Here is a 19,244-nt window from a genome sequence, read left to right on the forward strand (position 1 = left end):
CAGAGATCCTTACACCTCTAACACCAAGATCAGTAAAAGTCCTGTTCTCTGTAAGCACATTTGGCTGAACGCATTACAGCACCATCCAGAACTGAAACCCTGAGGAGCAAAAGACTGATCCTGGATAGACCAGTGATGTACCAAGCGCACCTATTTCCCCCACTGGAGATCTAAAAATGCCTCAATCATTTCAAGCAGCCAAGCATGAAGAAATGCATGGATATGAACTTGGTTCACGCATATATTCCCATCATAGTTATTTCTACACACAAACAGCCTACAAAGGACTAAAATTACTGCAGTACACCACTCATGGCTCATTAAATTTTCACTATCAGGAATACATCATTATTGCTATAACCTTCAGGGCACTGTAGTCAGACTGGGAAGACTCCAAGATTAACAAAACCCAAAGCCAAAGAAGAATCTCCCAGTTCTGGCATAACTGAAACTGTGCCAAGAAGAGCCTGATTCTGTAAATAGAATAAATTATGCAAATTGCCCCTTGTGTGATCTTGCTTCTCAGATATGGAACCACAAAGTACATATTAAAAGATACAGCTGCTGGCAGATTTCCAGAATTTTGGGACTATTTTCCTAGCCTTGGAGATGTGCTGGAAACATTAAGCACTACCACACATTGTAGCTAGGATGCTTTATTTATGTATTATATGTATGTGGGCTTGTTTGGAACAGGGCAGTCTGAAAATCCAACCTACCAACACGGGTAAAGGTGATCTTGCCATGAGCAGATATGTTCTACAGCTACTCTAGTAGTGCAGCCTACTTCATATGAGCACTACTGAAAAGTGTCTGGAAATTTAAGATGGGCGCAAAACGCAGGACTTGTCATTCCTTCAGAGCTTCCCTCCCCCAAATAGTTTTCCTATAAAAAGTGCATTAAAAGATGGTCATTTCTATTCTCGGGCAGATAATCATTGTCTATATATTGTTTGAAGGCAATGGACAACATCTGGCGAAATTTCAGAAAAGTGGGAAAAAAAGGAAGAGGGGGTGGTTGGGCAAGATTTCTTGTGCCTGCCCTTTTTATTCAGGGTTCATCTATGCCTGCTCTCTATCCCTCCTTGTTCCCTTTCATTCTAAATTCCAGAAATTCAACTACTCTATAATTATAGTTTATTAAGTTATTATTATAAAATGAATGAGGTCCATAGCTCACCAAAACGTACCTATTACAGAAAAGGAATGCTTTAATGAACGGAAACCAAATCCTTTGACTTCCACCCTTAAATTTAGTGGCAGCTCCTTCAAGGATTCTTTTCCAAATCCTCGGTTCTCTATGGCATTATTCATCCCTAACATGTAGCTGTGTAGTGCAATTTGATTCTCCCACTCTGCCTCCCATTTTTTAAGAAGCTCACAACACTGCCCCATTCCAGAGATAATTGTGTGACGTACTACAGAGAGCAAGGAGACAACCAAACCTTCTCATAGTTGGTGTAACCACCCATTACTGCTGGATCCACAATGCCGTTCAGTAGCATGGAGAGAGGATGGACAGGAAGGGTGCGGTCCCAAGCGTGTTGTTGGACGCAGTTACTGATCTTCTCATTTGTCCGCTCCATGGTTTCAATGGCGTTCTCCAAGGGGCTGATTTCCTCCTGGAAAGCACCACAAAAATGAGTTATGGCCAAGGCTATAATGAAAAAATGGATGCTGGGCCATGCAAATGTCAACAGCAAAACTTTCCCAGTCTAAATCCTTGGTTGGGCAATGTTCATACTTAGATCCTGTTCATGCAGTCATCCTTGAGAGGTCAGTAGAGACTCTACCACCTCAATGTCATATGGGAAGATAATGAATGAAATAACACTTCAAAAAAGGAAAATTTAAAACTTATTAGTTTTCAAGGCCTGCCTTTGGCATGGGTTGTCCCTTCTTCTTTTCTTGTAACAGCCTGCTCCAGGAAATACTTAACAAATTTCCTGCTTTCACTTTCAAGTATGTACTGTATGTGTGAATCAACTCTCAACTATAAAAAACTCAGGATAATAGCATTGCAGTTTCTGTGCTCAATGTAGCAAATCTAAGTCTGCACAAACCCAAGATAACCTCCTGTTCAGCCAAAACCCATTGGAGTGACCTTAGAACAAATCAAACCCTTGAAGGACTATGATACTACATCAACAAAATGAAGCGTGTACATGTAGAGGAAGGACAAAAATAAACTGTAATAAATAAATAAGCTGTGGCTTGATTTGTGGGAATGGGGGGGGGGACAGTTTCCCATTTCTTTCTGAGCTAGAAAACCACACTTTACTAAATGGATATGTGTGTATGTTTGCCAAACTGACATTAAAGATTAAAAATGGGGGTGGGGGGAAGAGGGGAGGGAAAGCCCCGCTTAGCAATCTTTGCAGGTAAATAATGGAATAACCTGCAGAGAAAAATAAAGAGGGAGACATTTGTTTCCTTTAATTATCAGTCACCCCAATAGTCCATTCCAAAAGCTGACAACACAGAAACTTTGGTGCTAGAAGCAAAGTGGGGCTGTGCATCTTGTTCATTCATAAGCACTTCCTCACAGGCACATAGAGAGGTTAAATTTGGGAAGGTAGGGAAGAAATTCCTTAGACTTCCCTCAGGGGAAGGAGTAGAAGAAGAAAGTCACAATAAATCAAGCCTTCCCTAATCTGTCAGTCTCCAAGGATGTTGGATTCCCAGCTTACAAAGTCCCATGATAAGCTGAAAATACTGGGGGTTGTATTCTCAAGACATCTAAAGGTATCATGTTGGCGGGGTGGGGGGGGCTGAATGTGAGATGGCAATGCAGGCTTCTCCAAATCTCACCATGGTGACTTGCTTGACTTCAAACCATTTGAGGATTCCAGGGAAGGAATAGGCTGTGGTGTAGGTGGTACGTTCTATCCACATTGTCTGAGAAGAGAAAGAAATGAAAAGGAACAAGATATACATAGAGAGAATGTGGGGATGGAAGGAAGGCTTAGCCCTTCCTCAGCAGGTTGATGGGGCCAAGATACAGAAATTCAACTTTTTCCAAATCAGTCTAATGCAAGAATTAGTCTCTGGGTTCACACAACAGTCTAGTTTTATTTTTTATTTTATTTTATTTTATTTATATATATATATATATATAAAATAAAATAAAATATTATATATATATATATATAAAATAAAATAAAATATTATATATATATAATATTTAGTCTCTGGGTTCACACAACAGTCTAGTTTTATTTTTTATTTTATTTTATTTTATTTATATATATATATATATATATATATATATATATATATAAAATAAAATAAAATATTATATATATATATATATATATATATATATATATAATATTTTATTTTATTTTTAGTCTATTGAATACATGGCTCATGGCATAGTGGGAACTAGGCAATCAAATGAAGTCATAACATGGTTTAAGTAATAATGCAAGAATGCCATTTTGCTAGCCTGATTCACAGTCTGACATGACAGCCTTATTGGAGGCCAGGGATTGTCTACTTTTTTGAACTGGGGAGGGATGTTTTCAATGTTGAGAGCATGTTGCGGGCATTTTCACAAAGTTGGGTGCGACCATCCACACAATACCAAGAGGAAAACTGGAACAACTGCTTAGTCTCTCAGGATGCCCCCTACTATCTTCTTTTTCTTTTTTCCAAAAATAACTTGCCGGAGGGGGTCTATACAAGGTCTAAAGACATTGTTGGAAATACTGCCTATACTTGAGATTGGTGCTTTGTTTTACAGTATGCTAGCTTCACATGCATTACTATATTTAATTCAAAGAACCTAAAAATAAAATGAAATCAGGAAGGGCAGGGAGTTGGGTGGGCATCGTGTAAAGTCCTGGGCTGTAGTGAGGTCAGATCCATTGGAAAAGGGTTGTGTGATGGAATGTGTCTACGAAGGGGAGGGTGATGTGGTGGATAGCAGCAGAGAGCAAGGCTATCAGGGAGGAGGGGGTCCATTCCAGGAAGGGAAAGGGGACAAGAGACAACATAGTCCACAGGGGGACCGTGGGAAGCATAAGAAGTTCAGGATAGCCACTCCCTAGAATCTCCCAGGGTATATCCACTAGTTGAAGTAGTATAGCTTTAGTCTGGCAAGATTCTGTCTATAAGGTGTAAGCAAATAAAGGAACTTAGCTCAACTGGACTGTTTCACCCTTGTTCTTGGGCTGGGCCTGACCGGTTGTTCCAGTCTGTTTTTCAAGCATCTAGACCTCCCAATGACTTGAGCCAGAATATTGAAAGGACTCCCTGTTTTATATCAACACTTTCCTACATCCCCTTGACTAGGTTGAGAGAGGATGTTCTAAGAGTTAGATTTTAAAGTTTCTCTGATGTTTTTCATTTGAAATATGAGGGGAAAGGCCATTACCTGAGGCCAACTGCTAGTCAACACAGGCAACAGTAACTAAAACCCAAACTGAACAACTTGTTGGTTGCCAGAGAATGCACAGGGGATCACATTTCCTATATGGTTTAAGGTAGGATTTTCCTTTTCCCCCCCGTTCTTCTAAAGTTGAGGTTAGGGCGGTCATTACATTATGGGGGTTACACTATAGTTTATTATCTATTCCCCACCTCAATCCGCTATCAGATTTTGGAAATCATACCACTAAATTTTGTTAGGAGATGCAAACACACAAACATAACCCGGAGGTTCATGCTATCACATGTGTTCCATCCCTGGACAATGGACTAAGCGTTTGGCTTTGTATAAATACAGCTTCTTAGGTTCTTATAACTGTTGATCCCTACGTCTTTTTGCTTGCTACATATTTAGCACCAGGATGCAAGAATTTAAACCTCAGAAATGGAAGAACCAAAGAATCAAGCTAGAAAAGCAAACCTCTGAAAGGCATGACAGGAAAGGAAAAAAAAAAAAAAAAAACGACAAGGACGGCAGGGAAGAAATTACTCACAGCAAATTCATTCTCAGGATCCTTTTCTCCTTTCCTGAAAGGTCGGGAGTGCTGGAACTGTTGTACTTCATTGGATCTATAAAAGCTAAAGCAGTACATGTGAACGACATGACATAAAATCTCAGCCAACACCTAAAATCAAAGTCTGATATCATTACTGAGTTGTACTGGTCTATGACTGTAATAAACTGATTGATTGATTGATATCATTACTGTAATAATCCCAGTTAATGGATGTTAAAAGCAGTGGAACACATGAATGCATGCTAAACAGATACTAATTGGATTTATTCCAACTTCCTACATTATATTATGGTTTGTTGAGTTTTGGCTAACTATGGCTGAACCCAGTAGCTGCACTTTATTCAACAAAATATAGTTAAACAAACTATGGCTTAGTGCCCTATAAGAAATGGTATTTAAGAAATGATCTCATGTAATACCCCACCTATGAATTTCAAAATCATACTCCCAGACATTTCCCCACCATTACACCCCTGTGAAACCACCACCCCTGTCTTCTAAAAAGGGGGTGGATTAATTCATGCCTTGAGGCTGTCAAGAATTTTGCACTTGGTCTTCCTGCATTTGGGTCTTTATGAAAACCAGGCAAAGCGGCTCTTAGCTAAGTAATTTGTTTCTAGATGAGGAGAAATAAATTGGGGAGAAATCCTTACTTTAGAATCTGCTCTGGAACAGGCTTGTCTTTGTAGCTTGGAGGAAGGTTCATGACAGGCTTAACTATGAAACACTGTATGTCTGCATATGCAGATTAAGGAAGGAAGGAACAAGGAGAAGGTGGCTAGAAAGTGGACAAGCAGATCCTATGATCCATCCCTCATTAAGAAAAAATGAACACTTAAATGGGAGGGGCTACAATCACAAAAGCTGTTTTTTTCCTAATGCACTGAACCAGGTAAGTTATTATTGTAGTGGTGGCATTCAGACACGCTAAGCTTGGTTAATTTCAACCATGGTTAGCTTTGGAATGTGTCTTATGGTGTTGTGTGAATCCAGGCTAATGGGTTAGCTTGTACTTCAGTGTCTTGTAAGAATGCAGAAATGGGTTAACTTGGTAACCAGCTTAAGCTTGTTGTGTGAATACAGCCAAAAGCTAAGTGGGTTGGGCTCCTGAGACATTGACAACTGTGTTGAACAGCTTCATCCAATCTGAGCACTTTCCGGATCTCATTTGGGAATTGAGATAGTTGTCACCCAGGGCATCTGGAGAGATCAAGTTGTAAAGGGCTGGTGTAGATACTCTACTCTGATTATAAAGTAAGACTGAGAGGTTGTACTTAGCATATGGCTGATCACACTAAATGTGTAAGCAGAAATGTCCTATGTGCAATTTTTCCTTGGTATTTCCAATTAAAAAGCACTGGTAGCAGATGAAGAGAGAGACATATGCCTAAAATGATACTGCCAATCTGAGTAGACAATACTGGACTAGGTTGAAAAATTATCTGAGCCAAAGCTATTAACCATTACAGATGTACTCACAGTAAGGACGCCTTACAGTATTACATTTCCAAGGAATATGAGGGATACCTGAAATAGTCTGGAAATATCAACCAACTTGCAGAATAAATACCCTAGATGACAGCTCAAGGAAGTCAACCTTGGGAAAATGGAAAAGTGGATGGAGAAGTGATGGGTTTGAAAAAAAAAGCCATATGTGACTACAGGGCCACAGACTGTGAATGAAGAGGGGAAACCATTTCTATTTAAACAAAATTAAAGGATGGGGGGAAATTACATAGGAGCCAAATAATAAAATCATCCATGACATTAATCAGTTTCCAGTGACAGAATAATGGCAATTGGACTTGTTTTTCAAATTCTCAGAACATAGCAGGAAACCTAAATCAAATCCAGATATTACAGTTGGTTTCCAAGTCCTGCTTTGGATCCAGGCATTCGATCTCTGTCTTTATGCATAGTTTATGCTGGACTTCAGGCCAAGCGTTTGGATCTGAATGGCAAACAGACTAGCAAAATATACTGCAAAGTCCATTTCTGATACCAGAAATGAGCCAGAGCTGGTGAAATGATAGAAAGGTTATGTTCACCTCTCTTCCCATCATCAACTTTTCCACCCCTCTGCTCTCCATACCAACTCTGTCACCTAATTAGCTTCTAAACTGTTCCTTCCCAAAAGATACACTGCTTAAGAGAAGCTTTGATGTCTTCTGTTGGTGGGGCAGTGCTGCTCATTTTCTCAGCATTTGGAAACTGGGTCAACAGTTTCACAATGAAGTCTTCCCTCCTTTCATATTCCTTTCCACGGTAGATGAACATCTTGTTCTAAAAGAGGTAGATATGAGAGATAAATTGGGGGAACTACAAAATTCTCAGCATTTGAGAGAATGGGAAAACAGAGTGGGCACTTCAGCAGTGAAGTTTTGTGGTTAAAATGGTTTTGGTTTGGGATGGATGAATCTAAACCAGACTCTCTTGATTCAAAATTTCCAATTGTTCAAATGTATACATCAAATCTTTTCCTTGACCCTTCCCTCTTATCCAATTATGACCTAAAAGTAGGCAGGTCTTGGGTTTAACTTGCCATTGTTGGACAATCACACAATGCTTGCTGAATCACTGAGAATACCATCTTCACAAGTAGTAAACCCTTTGCATTTAGTCCTGGAGTGGAATAGCCAAAAATATAGAAAGGTAAAAATATTTTGCCTTACATTCAAACCCAAGACCTATTCCCTCTTTCCTCAAACAAGCTAGGATCTATAAAATCCAAACACTGGTCTGAGGTCCAGCTTATCAGAAGACTGAAAAACTAGATGTTTTAATTATGAATATAATGTTAAGATTTTTCACTCCTGCTTGCTTTTGCCATTTCCAGGGAGCAATCAGGAAGAATGCACTAGCATGTCTGTTACCAATAAGCCAGAACTCCTATCAATTCTGGCTTAGTATGTTGTGTGAATATGGCCAATATCTTTCCTGAACATCAAGGAAAGAGAATATAATCTGCTAGACTTATTCACGAACCAACTTTGCATGAAAACAAAAAATCAGGAACTACTAGCATTTCTCTCTGTTTTTAGTCCACTCTGTATTACTTGCAAGGCCATTTGGGAGGGGTTGTATATAAATGTGTACAATATATACATGCATATATACAAAGAAAGCCACAGCAATTTCCCTGTAGCTAAAAGGGAAACAACAATTAGTTTGGATTTGCAACCACGAAAGCAAAACTTGCTCGCACTTGCAGCAATGTCTATGTTAATACTGCACTACAGTAATGATATTTTAATTAACTCTTTATCAGTGGGACAAGGTACAGTTGGTGCATCTGTGCTGCTTATTCAGAGGTGAAGCTTTGTATTGCCTTCCCCCAAACCAAGCATTCTTCTCCCTGCCAGACTGGGTTAATGGTGGGAGTTAATCCTAATTACAAGATTACAGGCTATATCCCAGGATTATGCAGGACCATCATTAAGACCCCCTTAGCATCCTTACCCGAAGAAAGGAGGGAAATCCATGGCCAAAATACCCAACAGCAAAATATTCTGGTTGAGGTCTCATTGCTTTCATGATGTTCTCATAGAACGTGGCCCGTTTTTTCTGCAAGTGCATGTTAAAAGGAAGAAGAGTGAGTTGGGCAGTCTTTTAAATTAATTTTCACGTTCATTTACACTAAACACCCATTTACACGACTGCTTCCCAAGCTTCTAATTTATTGCTTGTCTCTCAACAAGGAACACAAGAAATGCCTTTGGGAGTGAGAAAACTGGCATTGCCATCAGTCTTTTTCACCCAGCAGAAGACTAAAAATCTCCTTCCCTTACCAAGAGATTGCCAAGGCTCTCGTAATCAAACACTTTGTTCTCGTACATGTCAGCCAATTCTTTGCTTAGCTGGATCGCCTTCTCCCACATCTTCAAGAAGTTAAAGAGAAAAGAAATAAAACAGACCATTCATTCATGAGCAGGGTTGGATTAAAGCATATTCCATGTGGCTACTCAATACTGCTTATGATCCTCTTCAAAGATCATTTTAGTGGATTCTAAGTGCTGAAACGGCAGCACTCATTTTTCCAGCGAGTTTGACATGTTCCATTTTTGTGCTTATGGCTGGCCATGTACACTTAACTGATATCTTTGCATGGAAGATATTATACATGATCAAAATACCAAGCCCTGGAGTCAATGCTCATGTCTTCCTAGTCCTTAGCATGCATCAAAGTAGGTACTCAGTATTTTAAACTGTAAAAAATAGTCTCCAAGAGTAAAGGGCCTTTTTCCATCTCAAAATAACAGGAGACTGCCCCAACCAGTTTTGCAATGCAGTGGTAGGATCAAAAAGGCCTTTGGGGATTAAAAAAAGGGGCGGGGGCATGTTGGGGCTGTCTGCAACTCCTGGTTCTCTGGAGAAGGCTCTAATGCTGGGAAAGGTAGAAGGAAAGAGAAGAAGAAGACGACTCACAGCAAAGTGGATGGACTCAGTTACAGAAGTGATGAGTGCCCTGTTGGAAGAACTGAAGGACCAGGTTGGAGACAGATCATCATGGAGAAAATCTATCTATGTGGTCACTAAGAGTTGACAATGGTTTGATGACACTTAATCATTATCAATAAATAATCATGAAAACAAATGGTTCCAGCATTTTGGAGGGATTTGAGAAAGGCCAATCTATTAGTTTGAAATTCCAGCAGGACCAAAACAGAAATTAAATAACACAAGTGATCATGTCCAAGCTAGCCCTGCCAAAGGTGAGGGTGCCTATGACAGACTCACTTTGCCTTTGTCGAAGAAGACAATTATTTCTTGGTAAAGCTTCTCCTTGAGCTCCTGTTGTGAATAGACATAGTAGCTGTCTCTCTGAAGCAGATGCTGAGCACATGGCTGATCAGACCACTAGGATAAAGGAAAGACAACATGGGGATTAAGGACATCATATGCAATTTTGCTCTAACTCTTCTTCTGAAGGAAGAGGTTCCATCATGTTAGATATCTGAAGAATCAGAAAGTGTTCTTCTGGCAGCTGAAGAGCAGAGTAATCCCTTTACCTTCCAGAGTTAACAGCTTGTTGCTGCTGATGCTTTGAACACCCATCTCAGGAGCAAGACAAGTTATAATTTGAAATCATAATAACAACCCAGACAACATGGAGCTATTTTTGATAGGTGTTTGGCTAAAGGGGCAAGATTCCACTTGTTTTGGATAGGTTTCACTCCTTGATTAGGCTCAGTGTAGCAGTCTGGGATTGTTCTGAGCCCATCCTTCTTTTGGATTCTCCAGGACCACTGGGGAAATGAAAGAAGTTTTGCTTTTTTGTTTTTTTAATTGATTTAGTCTGGGCTGGTATGCCTAATGTGATTCCACCTGCTGTGTAGATACAGCCTAGCCATACCTTAACACAATGTTTCTCAAGCCTGGCAAGTTTAAGATGTGTGGACTTCAACTCCTGGAATTCCCCAGCCAGTTTTGCTGGTGGGGAATTCTGGAAGTTGAAGTCCACACATCTTAAACTTGCCTAGGTTGAGAAACACTGCTGTAACAAAATCCAGACTTGATTACTGCAAAATGTTGTACATGGACCTGCCCTTTGAGATCTCACACACTCACCTGGAGTAACTCTGCATGAAGCAGGAGTGTGTACGCTGCCTCAGTGTAGCTTTCGGAATCAGTATGCAAATCTCGGAGCTTATACAAGTACCTAGAAAACAACAATACACGTGAATCAGAAGTACCTCAAATACTGTTTTGCATCAGCCTATTCAGAAGTCTGAAAATCTACTGATGTACCTTACCTGATGTAGATATCCTCTCTTTTCTTTTCTTTATAAAAATTCTGCAAAAAGAAAAACAAGAGTAGTTTGGGAATAACCATATGATTTCAGAAATAAAAAGTAAAAAATGTACAATATTTGGTCCAGTTCAGACATCACACCAAGCTTGTCAATCTCCAGCTGAGAACCTAAACTAAGCCTTTGAGCCTGTATTCAGATAGGCAAGCCATGGTTAATGGATTTTCAAACCATAGTTGATGCAGTATTGTTTGCCAACTTAGACATCACTAAACTATAGTTCAACCTCCATATCGATGGTTTGATGAGATGCCTGAACTGGTTCTACACATAATTCATGATACATGAAGAAACAGTGTTCAACCAGCACTAATGCAATCTTGGGTCCAAATCCTTGCAGAGATAAAAACCTAACTGAGGCTAATGACATCTTCAGCACTGAAGATGTTACCTAGCCAGGTAAGGAAATGTTTGCAAGAAAACAACCAAGCTCAGAGAACCCCAAGGACTCCACTTTGCAAATAAGAGAACGCTAAATGTGTGATCTCCAATGACAGGTGGCAGATGATCTCATTACATAATAGAAAGGAGGCCATTTGGGGAGGGAGGGAGACAGCCAGACAGCCAGTCAGCCTCCCCTCCTTTAGCAGACCATTTGATTCTCCCTTTGCCATTTCTTTTCCAAGCCAAGGTTCACATTTATTTATTTGCTATATTTACTCATTCACTTTATCTATATGGAACCTTTTCCTAAAAAAAATGTACTGGCTGAAGGTACTCAAATCTTATTGGATTTTTATTTTAGTTGGGGTGGGGATGGTAAGTTGCTCTTGGCTTCCATTTCTAAATGTCAGATTCTTTGAACCTTTGCAAATTTCTACATCCCTCCAAGCACCCGAATATTCCTTTTCAGTCTCCCAAAAGAAGAATCCTCTATAGTCAGTAACAGAGAAGTAGAATTGGCTGAAGGACACCTCAATTTAACTAACTGGAAAGTTGCATAAACTATGTAGGGGGTGCAGCAAATGATGGTATGTGCTCATGAGATCATCACTCAAATCAACTTCCATACTTGGGTCAAACGTCATTAAGCCATTATATAATAATATCATTTGTGTGATGACATCCTGATGTGTATGTCCTTATTTTGATGTGGCTGCTTTTTACGGATGCCTATGGAGACCCAAAATATTAAAGTTGTTGAGAATCTTGGCCAAAAATAGGGACAACTGGATTCCACTCCCTGCTTATCTCTGAAATTAACCCGACCCATCAGGCTAAGCTCCCAGGTGATACAGTTATGAGGATATAAGTGAAACCACCATGTACCCCATGACTTAAGTGCCTGGAGGAAAAATAGGAGAAAAGTCCAGGTCATCAATCAATTGGACATATCCCTGGTTACAACATTGAGGTGGGGAGAGGCCTATCTACTGAGAAGAAGAAGGTGTTCCCCATTTAGATTTTGGAAAGTGGATCAGTAGGATCTCTCACTGTGCTGCTCACAGTTCTTTAGCCTCTAGACTCCTAGAAGTCAAATTCTGGCTCCTTTGTCCAGCTTCTGCATTATGTTCCCCAAATTTCCTTTTCTTAATATGCCAGCTATTTTATCATCCTGATTCTATCATTATTTCCACTCAACTGCAATTTACAACTTGTCCCTGTAACAGCTAACAGAGCAGGTGGAACCTCAATAAGCTCCTGAACTTCTGATGCAGCAGGTCTAAAGTGGGTCTATGGATCTAAAGTGGCTTCATAGGAACCAAGTTTGGCACCCAGCCCTAGACCCTCCCCATACCAGTACGTTGACAGTACAACTCATCCGGTTCTCTTTGCTCCCATCATGCATAATCGCTCGGTAATCCAAAAGGTTCTCAAGCAGACTGCTAACCAACAGGGCAAACACTTCGCCTGAACTTGACAGGTATTTATGCTTCCGGCAATGCTCCAGGAGGCTACAGGAATTTCCATGGAAAGTATCAAAAAAGAGGAGAGGAGAAAAAGAAAAACAGAGAAAGACAAATGAGAAGATCAAAAAATGTTGTACATTTAGAGCAAGAGTTTGATGTATATTGTTACTTATATCTGTTGCAAGGAGAGTCAGAAGTCAATTCTTTTTTTTCCCTTTGTCTCTTCTTGTTTCTGCACTCTTGATGTTTACTCTTTTTTTCTAATTTCTCTTTCTCTTATTCTTTTTCTTAATATTAGTTCTTGTTCATTTTTACTGTTCTTCTTTTTTTTAAAATAATAATAATAATAATAATAATAATAATAATAATAATAATAATAATAATAATAAAAAAAAAAAAGGAAACAGTGAACATCCTTCCTAAAACCTGTGACAACAGAATCAGTTACTGATGGAGGGGATAAGCTCCCCCTTTCTGAGATGTGTTCAAGTAGACCCTGCCTATCAAAGATGCTTTTATTTAAATTCCTTATTGGATGGGTGATGGGTTGACTGCTAAATGGCCCCTTCCAGTTCTATGATTCTGTAACTCTAAAAAATACATATACCTTTTGTTTCAGACCTAATACTTATACCTATATGAAAATTCAATCAACACACAAATTAACTTAGAAGGAATGCATATATGTGTGTGTATGTTGTTGTTTAGTCGTTAAGTCGTGTCCGACTCTTCGTGACCCCATGAACCATATTGCGCCAGGCCTTCCTGTCCTTCACTGCCTCCCTGAGTTTGCTCAGTTTCATGCTCATTGCTTCAGTGATGCTATCTAACCATCTCATCCTCTGCCGTCCTCTTCTCCTTTTGCCTTCAATCTTTCCCAGCATCAGGGTCTTCTCCAAAGAGTTCTCTCTTCGCATTAGGTGACCAAAGTATCTGAGCTTGAGCTTCATTATCGATCCTTCCAATGAGCAATCAGGGTTGATTTCCTTTAAGATTGACTGGTTTGACCTCCTAGCAGTCCAGGGGACTCTCAAGAGTCTTCTCCAGCACCACAGTTCAAAGGCATCAATTCTTCGGCGCTCAGCCTTCTTTATGGTCCAGCTCTCACAGCCATACATTACTACTGGAAAAACCATAGCTTTGACTATGCAGATCTTTGTCGGCAAGGTGACGTCTCTGCTTTTTAATATGCTATCTAGGCTTGCCATAGCTTTCCTCCCAAGGAGCAAGCGTCTTTTAATTTCATGGCTGCAGTCTCCATCTGCGGTGATCTTGGAGCCCAAATAAATGAAGTCTGTTACTGCTTCCATTTCTACCCCTTCTATTTGCCAGGAATATGTGTGTGTATATTAATAAGTAATGTTCATGTTGGAGACTAAAAGGAGTATTTGTCTACTGATCTTCTGATAAACTTGCAAAGGGTGCTTTGCAAGGTGACACATTCCCTGCGTAATGGAATGTGAGAAAGCAACACATTACAAAACATTACCTGGAAGGTAATCAAGAACACTCACACACTTACAGTTTCTCCAACAAGATCTTGTACTGTTCATCTCCTCGACCACCTTCCACTTCTTGATCTAATTTAGTGATCAGCTCATTTTCAAACTGCAAGTTCCAGACCAAAAGAAACAAAATCATTCAAAGGGTTTCCCTTAAATCATTTTTTTTTTTAAATCAGGAGGCGCTCCTGAACCTCCCATGTCAAAAAACAATCAGAATTTTCCAACAGAAATGCAAAATGAAACATCAAAGTAAATGATATATTATGAGAATTCAAGAAGGAATGTTAAATTAGGCTTTGTTCCCACTATCATTTTTTCCAAAATAATTTTGACTTGATTCTGTCTTTTTTTTGCTCTGAAACAAACTTTTCAGAGTTTTCTTTTTTTACTACTTTTTCTATTTATTTCGACAGTACCCTAAACTAGGAAGTTGTGGCTCTTGCTAAATGTATGGATAAGAATGAGAAGGCATCACATGGTGTGATGCAAGTTTAAATCCTTTGGAAAAATACATGAAACAGGAATATATTAAAGTAAGTACGATAGAGGTGGCCAGAAACCGGTCAGTTAGTAATTTCAGATAATATCACAGGTCCTAAAAGAACAGAAATCCCACCAAGTATCAGAACACCTACTCTTGGCCATAGATCCATGCTGCCACTCTCTTTCCAAGGGGCCATAGCAATATGGTAGAATACTTAACTTGAAAGTAGAAAGCACCAGGACTGAGACCTGTCATTTCTGATTAAAGATGTTAGATAACAAGCAATTGCTAAGACGTCTCTTGGCTTCAACTATGGAGCTAGTTCAAAGTTCCTGTCAGATCTTGCCGAAGCAAAATTGCCAGCAGGTCCAACCAATGTGGCTGGGGTGGGATGGGAGTAGTGGGAGTCCTAACTCAGCAACATTTGGAAGGACACTATTTCTCACAGTTGGGCTAGATCAGGGGTCCCCAAACTGTTCAGCTCATTGACTCCTTCATGAAGTTTCAGATGGTTCATCAACCCTGATACATTTATTATATGAAAATAATTTAATAAATACTACTTTAACTGATAGTACTATGAATAATAATAATAGAGACAACTCAAGGCTGCTCTTGCTGGTGGCTGACCATCCAACCTTGGGTAACACAGTCTTGCTGCTAGCCACCTCACCTTCATGACTAGGGGCTGGTGTGGATCTCTACAGAAATCCCAAAAGATTAATTGACCCCAATCTACCTTCCATCATTTATCGACCAGCTACTGACCCCCAGACATTTACTGACCTCCTTTTGACCCCCAGACATTTACTGACCCCTTGGATAGTCCCATCCAACCCCTGGGGGATGATATTGACCACTTTGGGCCCTGGGCTAGATGGATCAATATGTGATCCAACAAAAGCCATCTTTCTATTATGCTGAGGCCCACTGAAAATCTCAGAAGGAAGTCCTGTTTTTTCTCTGTCAGTCATTTTAGATAAACCAGTCCTACTGGAAAGCAAGTAATGGTCCAGTTTAGGCAATCATGGTTTGATACTGATTTAGTTACACTAACTGCTGAAGTCTGTATGGTATATGACAAAGAACTATGCTTTGTCCTGAAGAAAAAGCAGAAATATTGCCTTCAGGTATCTCCTCTTGCAAGGCTCATCAGTTTATTCATAATTCCTTACAACTAGTTCTCAAACTTTCCCCACACTCTATAAGCTAGTTCTGTACCATACGGAAATTTCTGCCCCCGCTGAAGTTGAATTCACATTGCATCATGTCAAAAAAGATAGGGATGGTGGCTTTTCGCAACTCAGGCTCTGGCGTCAAAGTCACTTCCAGAATTGGGCCCACCATAGAAGGGATGAACTTGATCTTATGAGGCCCTGAGAAAACAGAAGAGGGGAGGGGGGAAACAGGAGTGAAGATCAAGCAGATGGACTGCTTTGTCTAACACAGCAGCTGCTGTTCACCCACAAATCCCTTTCGATTCAATTTTTAAGTCCTTCATAGGCAGACAGCCCAACAGCTCTCTTCTACTTTCTCTAGGATTCCTGTGAAATTCTCTAGGATTCCAGCTTACCACGATACCAACATAATAGTGGGGACAAGATGGGAGAAAAGCCATTCCCAAACACTAGGAATGCTTCTTCAGTTCAAATGATCTCTCTTTCTCTTTGCATGTTGTCTCTCATTCCCTCCTGTTTAATGTAGGCTTTTGAAAACTTTGTCAGGAATATCATAATGAACCATTCTAGAGCATGCAGCCTTCATGAACTTGGAAGCCCTCCGAATGCATGGACTTCACCCTTCAGAACCTTCAGCAATGGCCATGTTGGCTGGATCATTCTGGGGAGGTGAAGGCCAGACATCTGCTTAGATTGGGAAAGGCTGTTGTACTAGGAAGCTTATTCAGTTCACACAGGTACTGAACTCCTAGTGGCTGCATTCACACAGCATGCAAAACGTGTATGTTTTAATTTTATTAGGGTGGGGATTTTTTTATTTAAAGACTTGTGTGAGTCCAGCCTGTCATTATTTTATGATTCCAGCAAAGCCAAAACATAGGTTTACTTGGTAGATTACTTTTTTTAATCACAAAGATTTGTATACCCTTTAATTCCAAAAGATTCAAAGCAGAAATCAAGTTAAGGGCATTATGAAAATCTAGCCAGAAATTCAACATTCCCTGCACTTTCTGGGACTTTGTGTATCTGTGTGTGTATTAATGATGATGACTGGGCTAATTACAGAGAATGTGTCTTTCAGGTACTGTCTGACAGTGTTATATAGACAAAATCTGGTGCTGAAATTGCTTACATTTTTTTAAAAAGTGAGCAAGTTCAATTTTAATAAACTGAGCAAGCAAAGTTCATTTTAATAAACTGAGATATCAAGAAGACTTCACAATTATGTACCAGCCTGTAAACAAAAAAGGACACGTGAGCCTACAAATCATCTTTTGTTTGCAGGCTGGTGCATAATGTGAAGGCTTCTTGGCATCTCAGTTTATTAAAATGAGCTATAATTGAACTTGCTCACTTTTTTCAGGCAAGGATAACTTCAGATCTACCAAAAGCTGACGCTACAGCCCAACATCCTGGCATATCTAAAAGTTTTTTATTGGCTTACATAAGCATAGAAACGACAGTTGTTGGAAACCATCCTGGTTTGTTTATTTATTCATACATAGCTTATTAAGGCTTGTTCATTGCAGGAAGTGAGAAAGGGAAAGAAGGCACATCCAGCCAGCCTACGAATGGGACTGAGAAAGGCTAAATATGTGTATGTTTTCCCCCTTCACATAATAAAGATAATACAACCCATTTCCCTTTTTTCCTTAAAAAAAAAAACCCACTGTCCTTTCTTAGTCAAAGTGACCCCTCCATGTGGGTAATGATTAGTGTTCACTTCTTTTCACATGAACAAAGGAGTTGATGTTCCCAATCATTCTTTCTTTCTCCCCAAGAAGCAATGACTGAAGAGTCCAACTCTGGAAACCAATTTACTCCCCGAGATGCTTCACTGCTTACCAAGGTTGTACCACATGTCCCTTATCTTGAAGCCAATTTCCTTCCTCATATCCCCATATCTACAAACCGGAAAAAAAAAGAAGGAGCGTTCAATGATTTTGCTTAAATCTCCAGGAATAAAATAAAAGATTGGACCAACGCTGCCCCAGGGATCACCTTTGGGATGCAGTCTGAAATGTCCTTTCAAACATGCATTCACATTATTGCAATTAATGCTTTATTCATTTATTGATTTGCTTGGGTGTTTGTTTTATATTATTTATAGGATTTATATAGCCAACCATCTCACACAAGTGACTCTGGGTGACTTACCAAGATGAAAACCCACCACATATAATCCACCCAGGGCCCGAAGATAAACAATAACCCCACTCACCCAAAACACATATCAATAACAACAGTCAGTAACACATCAATAACAATTGCATTAATTGTAAGTGATAAAAGTTGAAGGCAATTGCCACAAAGGTGCAAAACCTGAGTTGTGCCTATAAAAGCATGGGGGTCTGCATGGTGTAGCAGTTAAGGGTGTTGGAGCAGGACTGAAAAGATCCAAGTTTAAGGTGCCTCTTAACTATGGAGGCTCACCAGATGTCTAGGTGTCTGGTTATTTGGTAGCTGCCTAAAACCAACACTGATCCTTTTCCAAGGACCACTGTCAGAGAGTGTCTCTTTAGCAGTATTTATTGAGATGAATGGGATGAGGTTACAAAAATTCAAGCAACTAATCAATTTCCTTTTAGAGACAAGATATCCCTGTGAATGTTAGGGTGAAGACTTTCTGATCTTTCTAACAGTTCTCCTGTAATATGGTAAGAAGGCAGGTCCTTTCATTGATAAAGGAGAAGGTTGGTGTTTACCTTACTATCTCCTGAATCTAAATCAGTTTGGGAACCAACTATCACATGAGACTAGTCACTCTCTTGCTCGCCAACATACAGGTTCATTGTTGTGGGGATAAAATTGGAGCTGAGAACACTAACTATACTTCCTTTGATTCCAGAGAAAAAGTAGAATGTGCATCTAATAGATAAATATTTAATAAAGAAATCAGCCAAGCTTTTTTGGCTGATATAAAATTGATGCATATTTTTAGATATACCCACCCTTCAGATTTTCAGTATCATTCATTCAGGAAAATGTGATGGCACTGAAGTCATTAAAGTACCAAGGGGGGTGGGGAACTCGAGTGAAAATAAAAACTCAAGTGAAAACTTACTTTTTCATTATCTTGTTCCGTTTAGCCTGAGAGAAAGTCTCCAGTTGAAGGGAATCATGGGTAAGAAAGGCTACTGCCAAGTGGAAGTAATTATTCCATAGCTATGGGAGTGTGGGGGAGAGAGACAAATCAGATAAAACAAACAATAAAGCAAGATAAAATCAAACAATGGCATGTAAGATAGAACAGCTGGTTTAGTGCAATGTGTTGACCAAATTTAGGTATTAGTATCTATGGTCCTGCTCTTACAATTATTGGAGAGGCAAAGTATCCTAGGAGAAAAGCTGCTGGATTTGACAACCAGGGTTTTAATTATCCACTGTGCCCTGAAGTATATGATTCAAGGTCACCTACAGTCTTCATTGCTAAACATGGATCTAAATTTGGATTTCTTAGTGGTGTGG

The 19,244-nt window shown here is 39.6% G+C and overlaps 1 protein-coding gene across 1 annotated transcript in view; it reads right to left on the reverse strand.

Moving 5' to 3' along the window:
• The window catches only part of DOCK5 (dedicator of cytokinesis 5), a 113,624-nt gene that overhangs the window by 17,281 nt on the left and 77,099 nt on the right, over window positions 1-19,244 (reverse strand). Inside the window, exons 31-45 of the mRNA XM_088151871.1 lie at window positions 18,841-18,941; window positions 17,622-17,680; window positions 15,820-15,974; window positions 14,132-14,217; window positions 12,498-12,654; window positions 10,703-10,743; window positions 10,518-10,608; window positions 9,687-9,806; window positions 8,738-8,827; window positions 8,409-8,513; window positions 7,091-7,232; window positions 5,603-5,684; window positions 4,926-5,010; window positions 2,812-2,898; window positions 1,446-1,622 (exon numbers count right to left, since the gene is read on the reverse strand). Of these exons, the coding sequence (XP_088007997.1) occupies window positions 1,446-1,622; window positions 2,812-2,898; window positions 4,926-5,010; window positions 5,603-5,684; window positions 7,091-7,232; window positions 8,409-8,513; window positions 8,738-8,827; window positions 9,687-9,806; window positions 10,518-10,608; window positions 10,703-10,743; window positions 12,498-12,654; window positions 14,132-14,217; window positions 15,820-15,974; window positions 17,622-17,680; window positions 18,841-18,941 (1,578 nt within the window). The remainder of the gene's footprint in view (window positions 1-1,445; window positions 1,623-2,811; window positions 2,899-4,925; window positions 5,011-5,602; window positions 5,685-7,090; window positions 7,233-8,408; window positions 8,514-8,737; window positions 8,828-9,686; window positions 9,807-10,517; window positions 10,609-10,702; window positions 10,744-12,497; window positions 12,655-14,131; window positions 14,218-15,819; window positions 15,975-17,621; window positions 17,681-18,840; window positions 18,942-19,244) is intronic.

This window comes from Python bivittatus, unplaced genomic scaffold (assembly GCF_059951505.1).
Source record: "Python bivittatus isolate LINGU-HERP-01145 unplaced genomic scaffold, Pbiv_v1 ctg000680_np1212, whole genome shotgun sequence".
NCBI lineage: Eukaryota > Metazoa > Chordata > Lepidosauria > Squamata > Pythonidae > Python > Python bivittatus.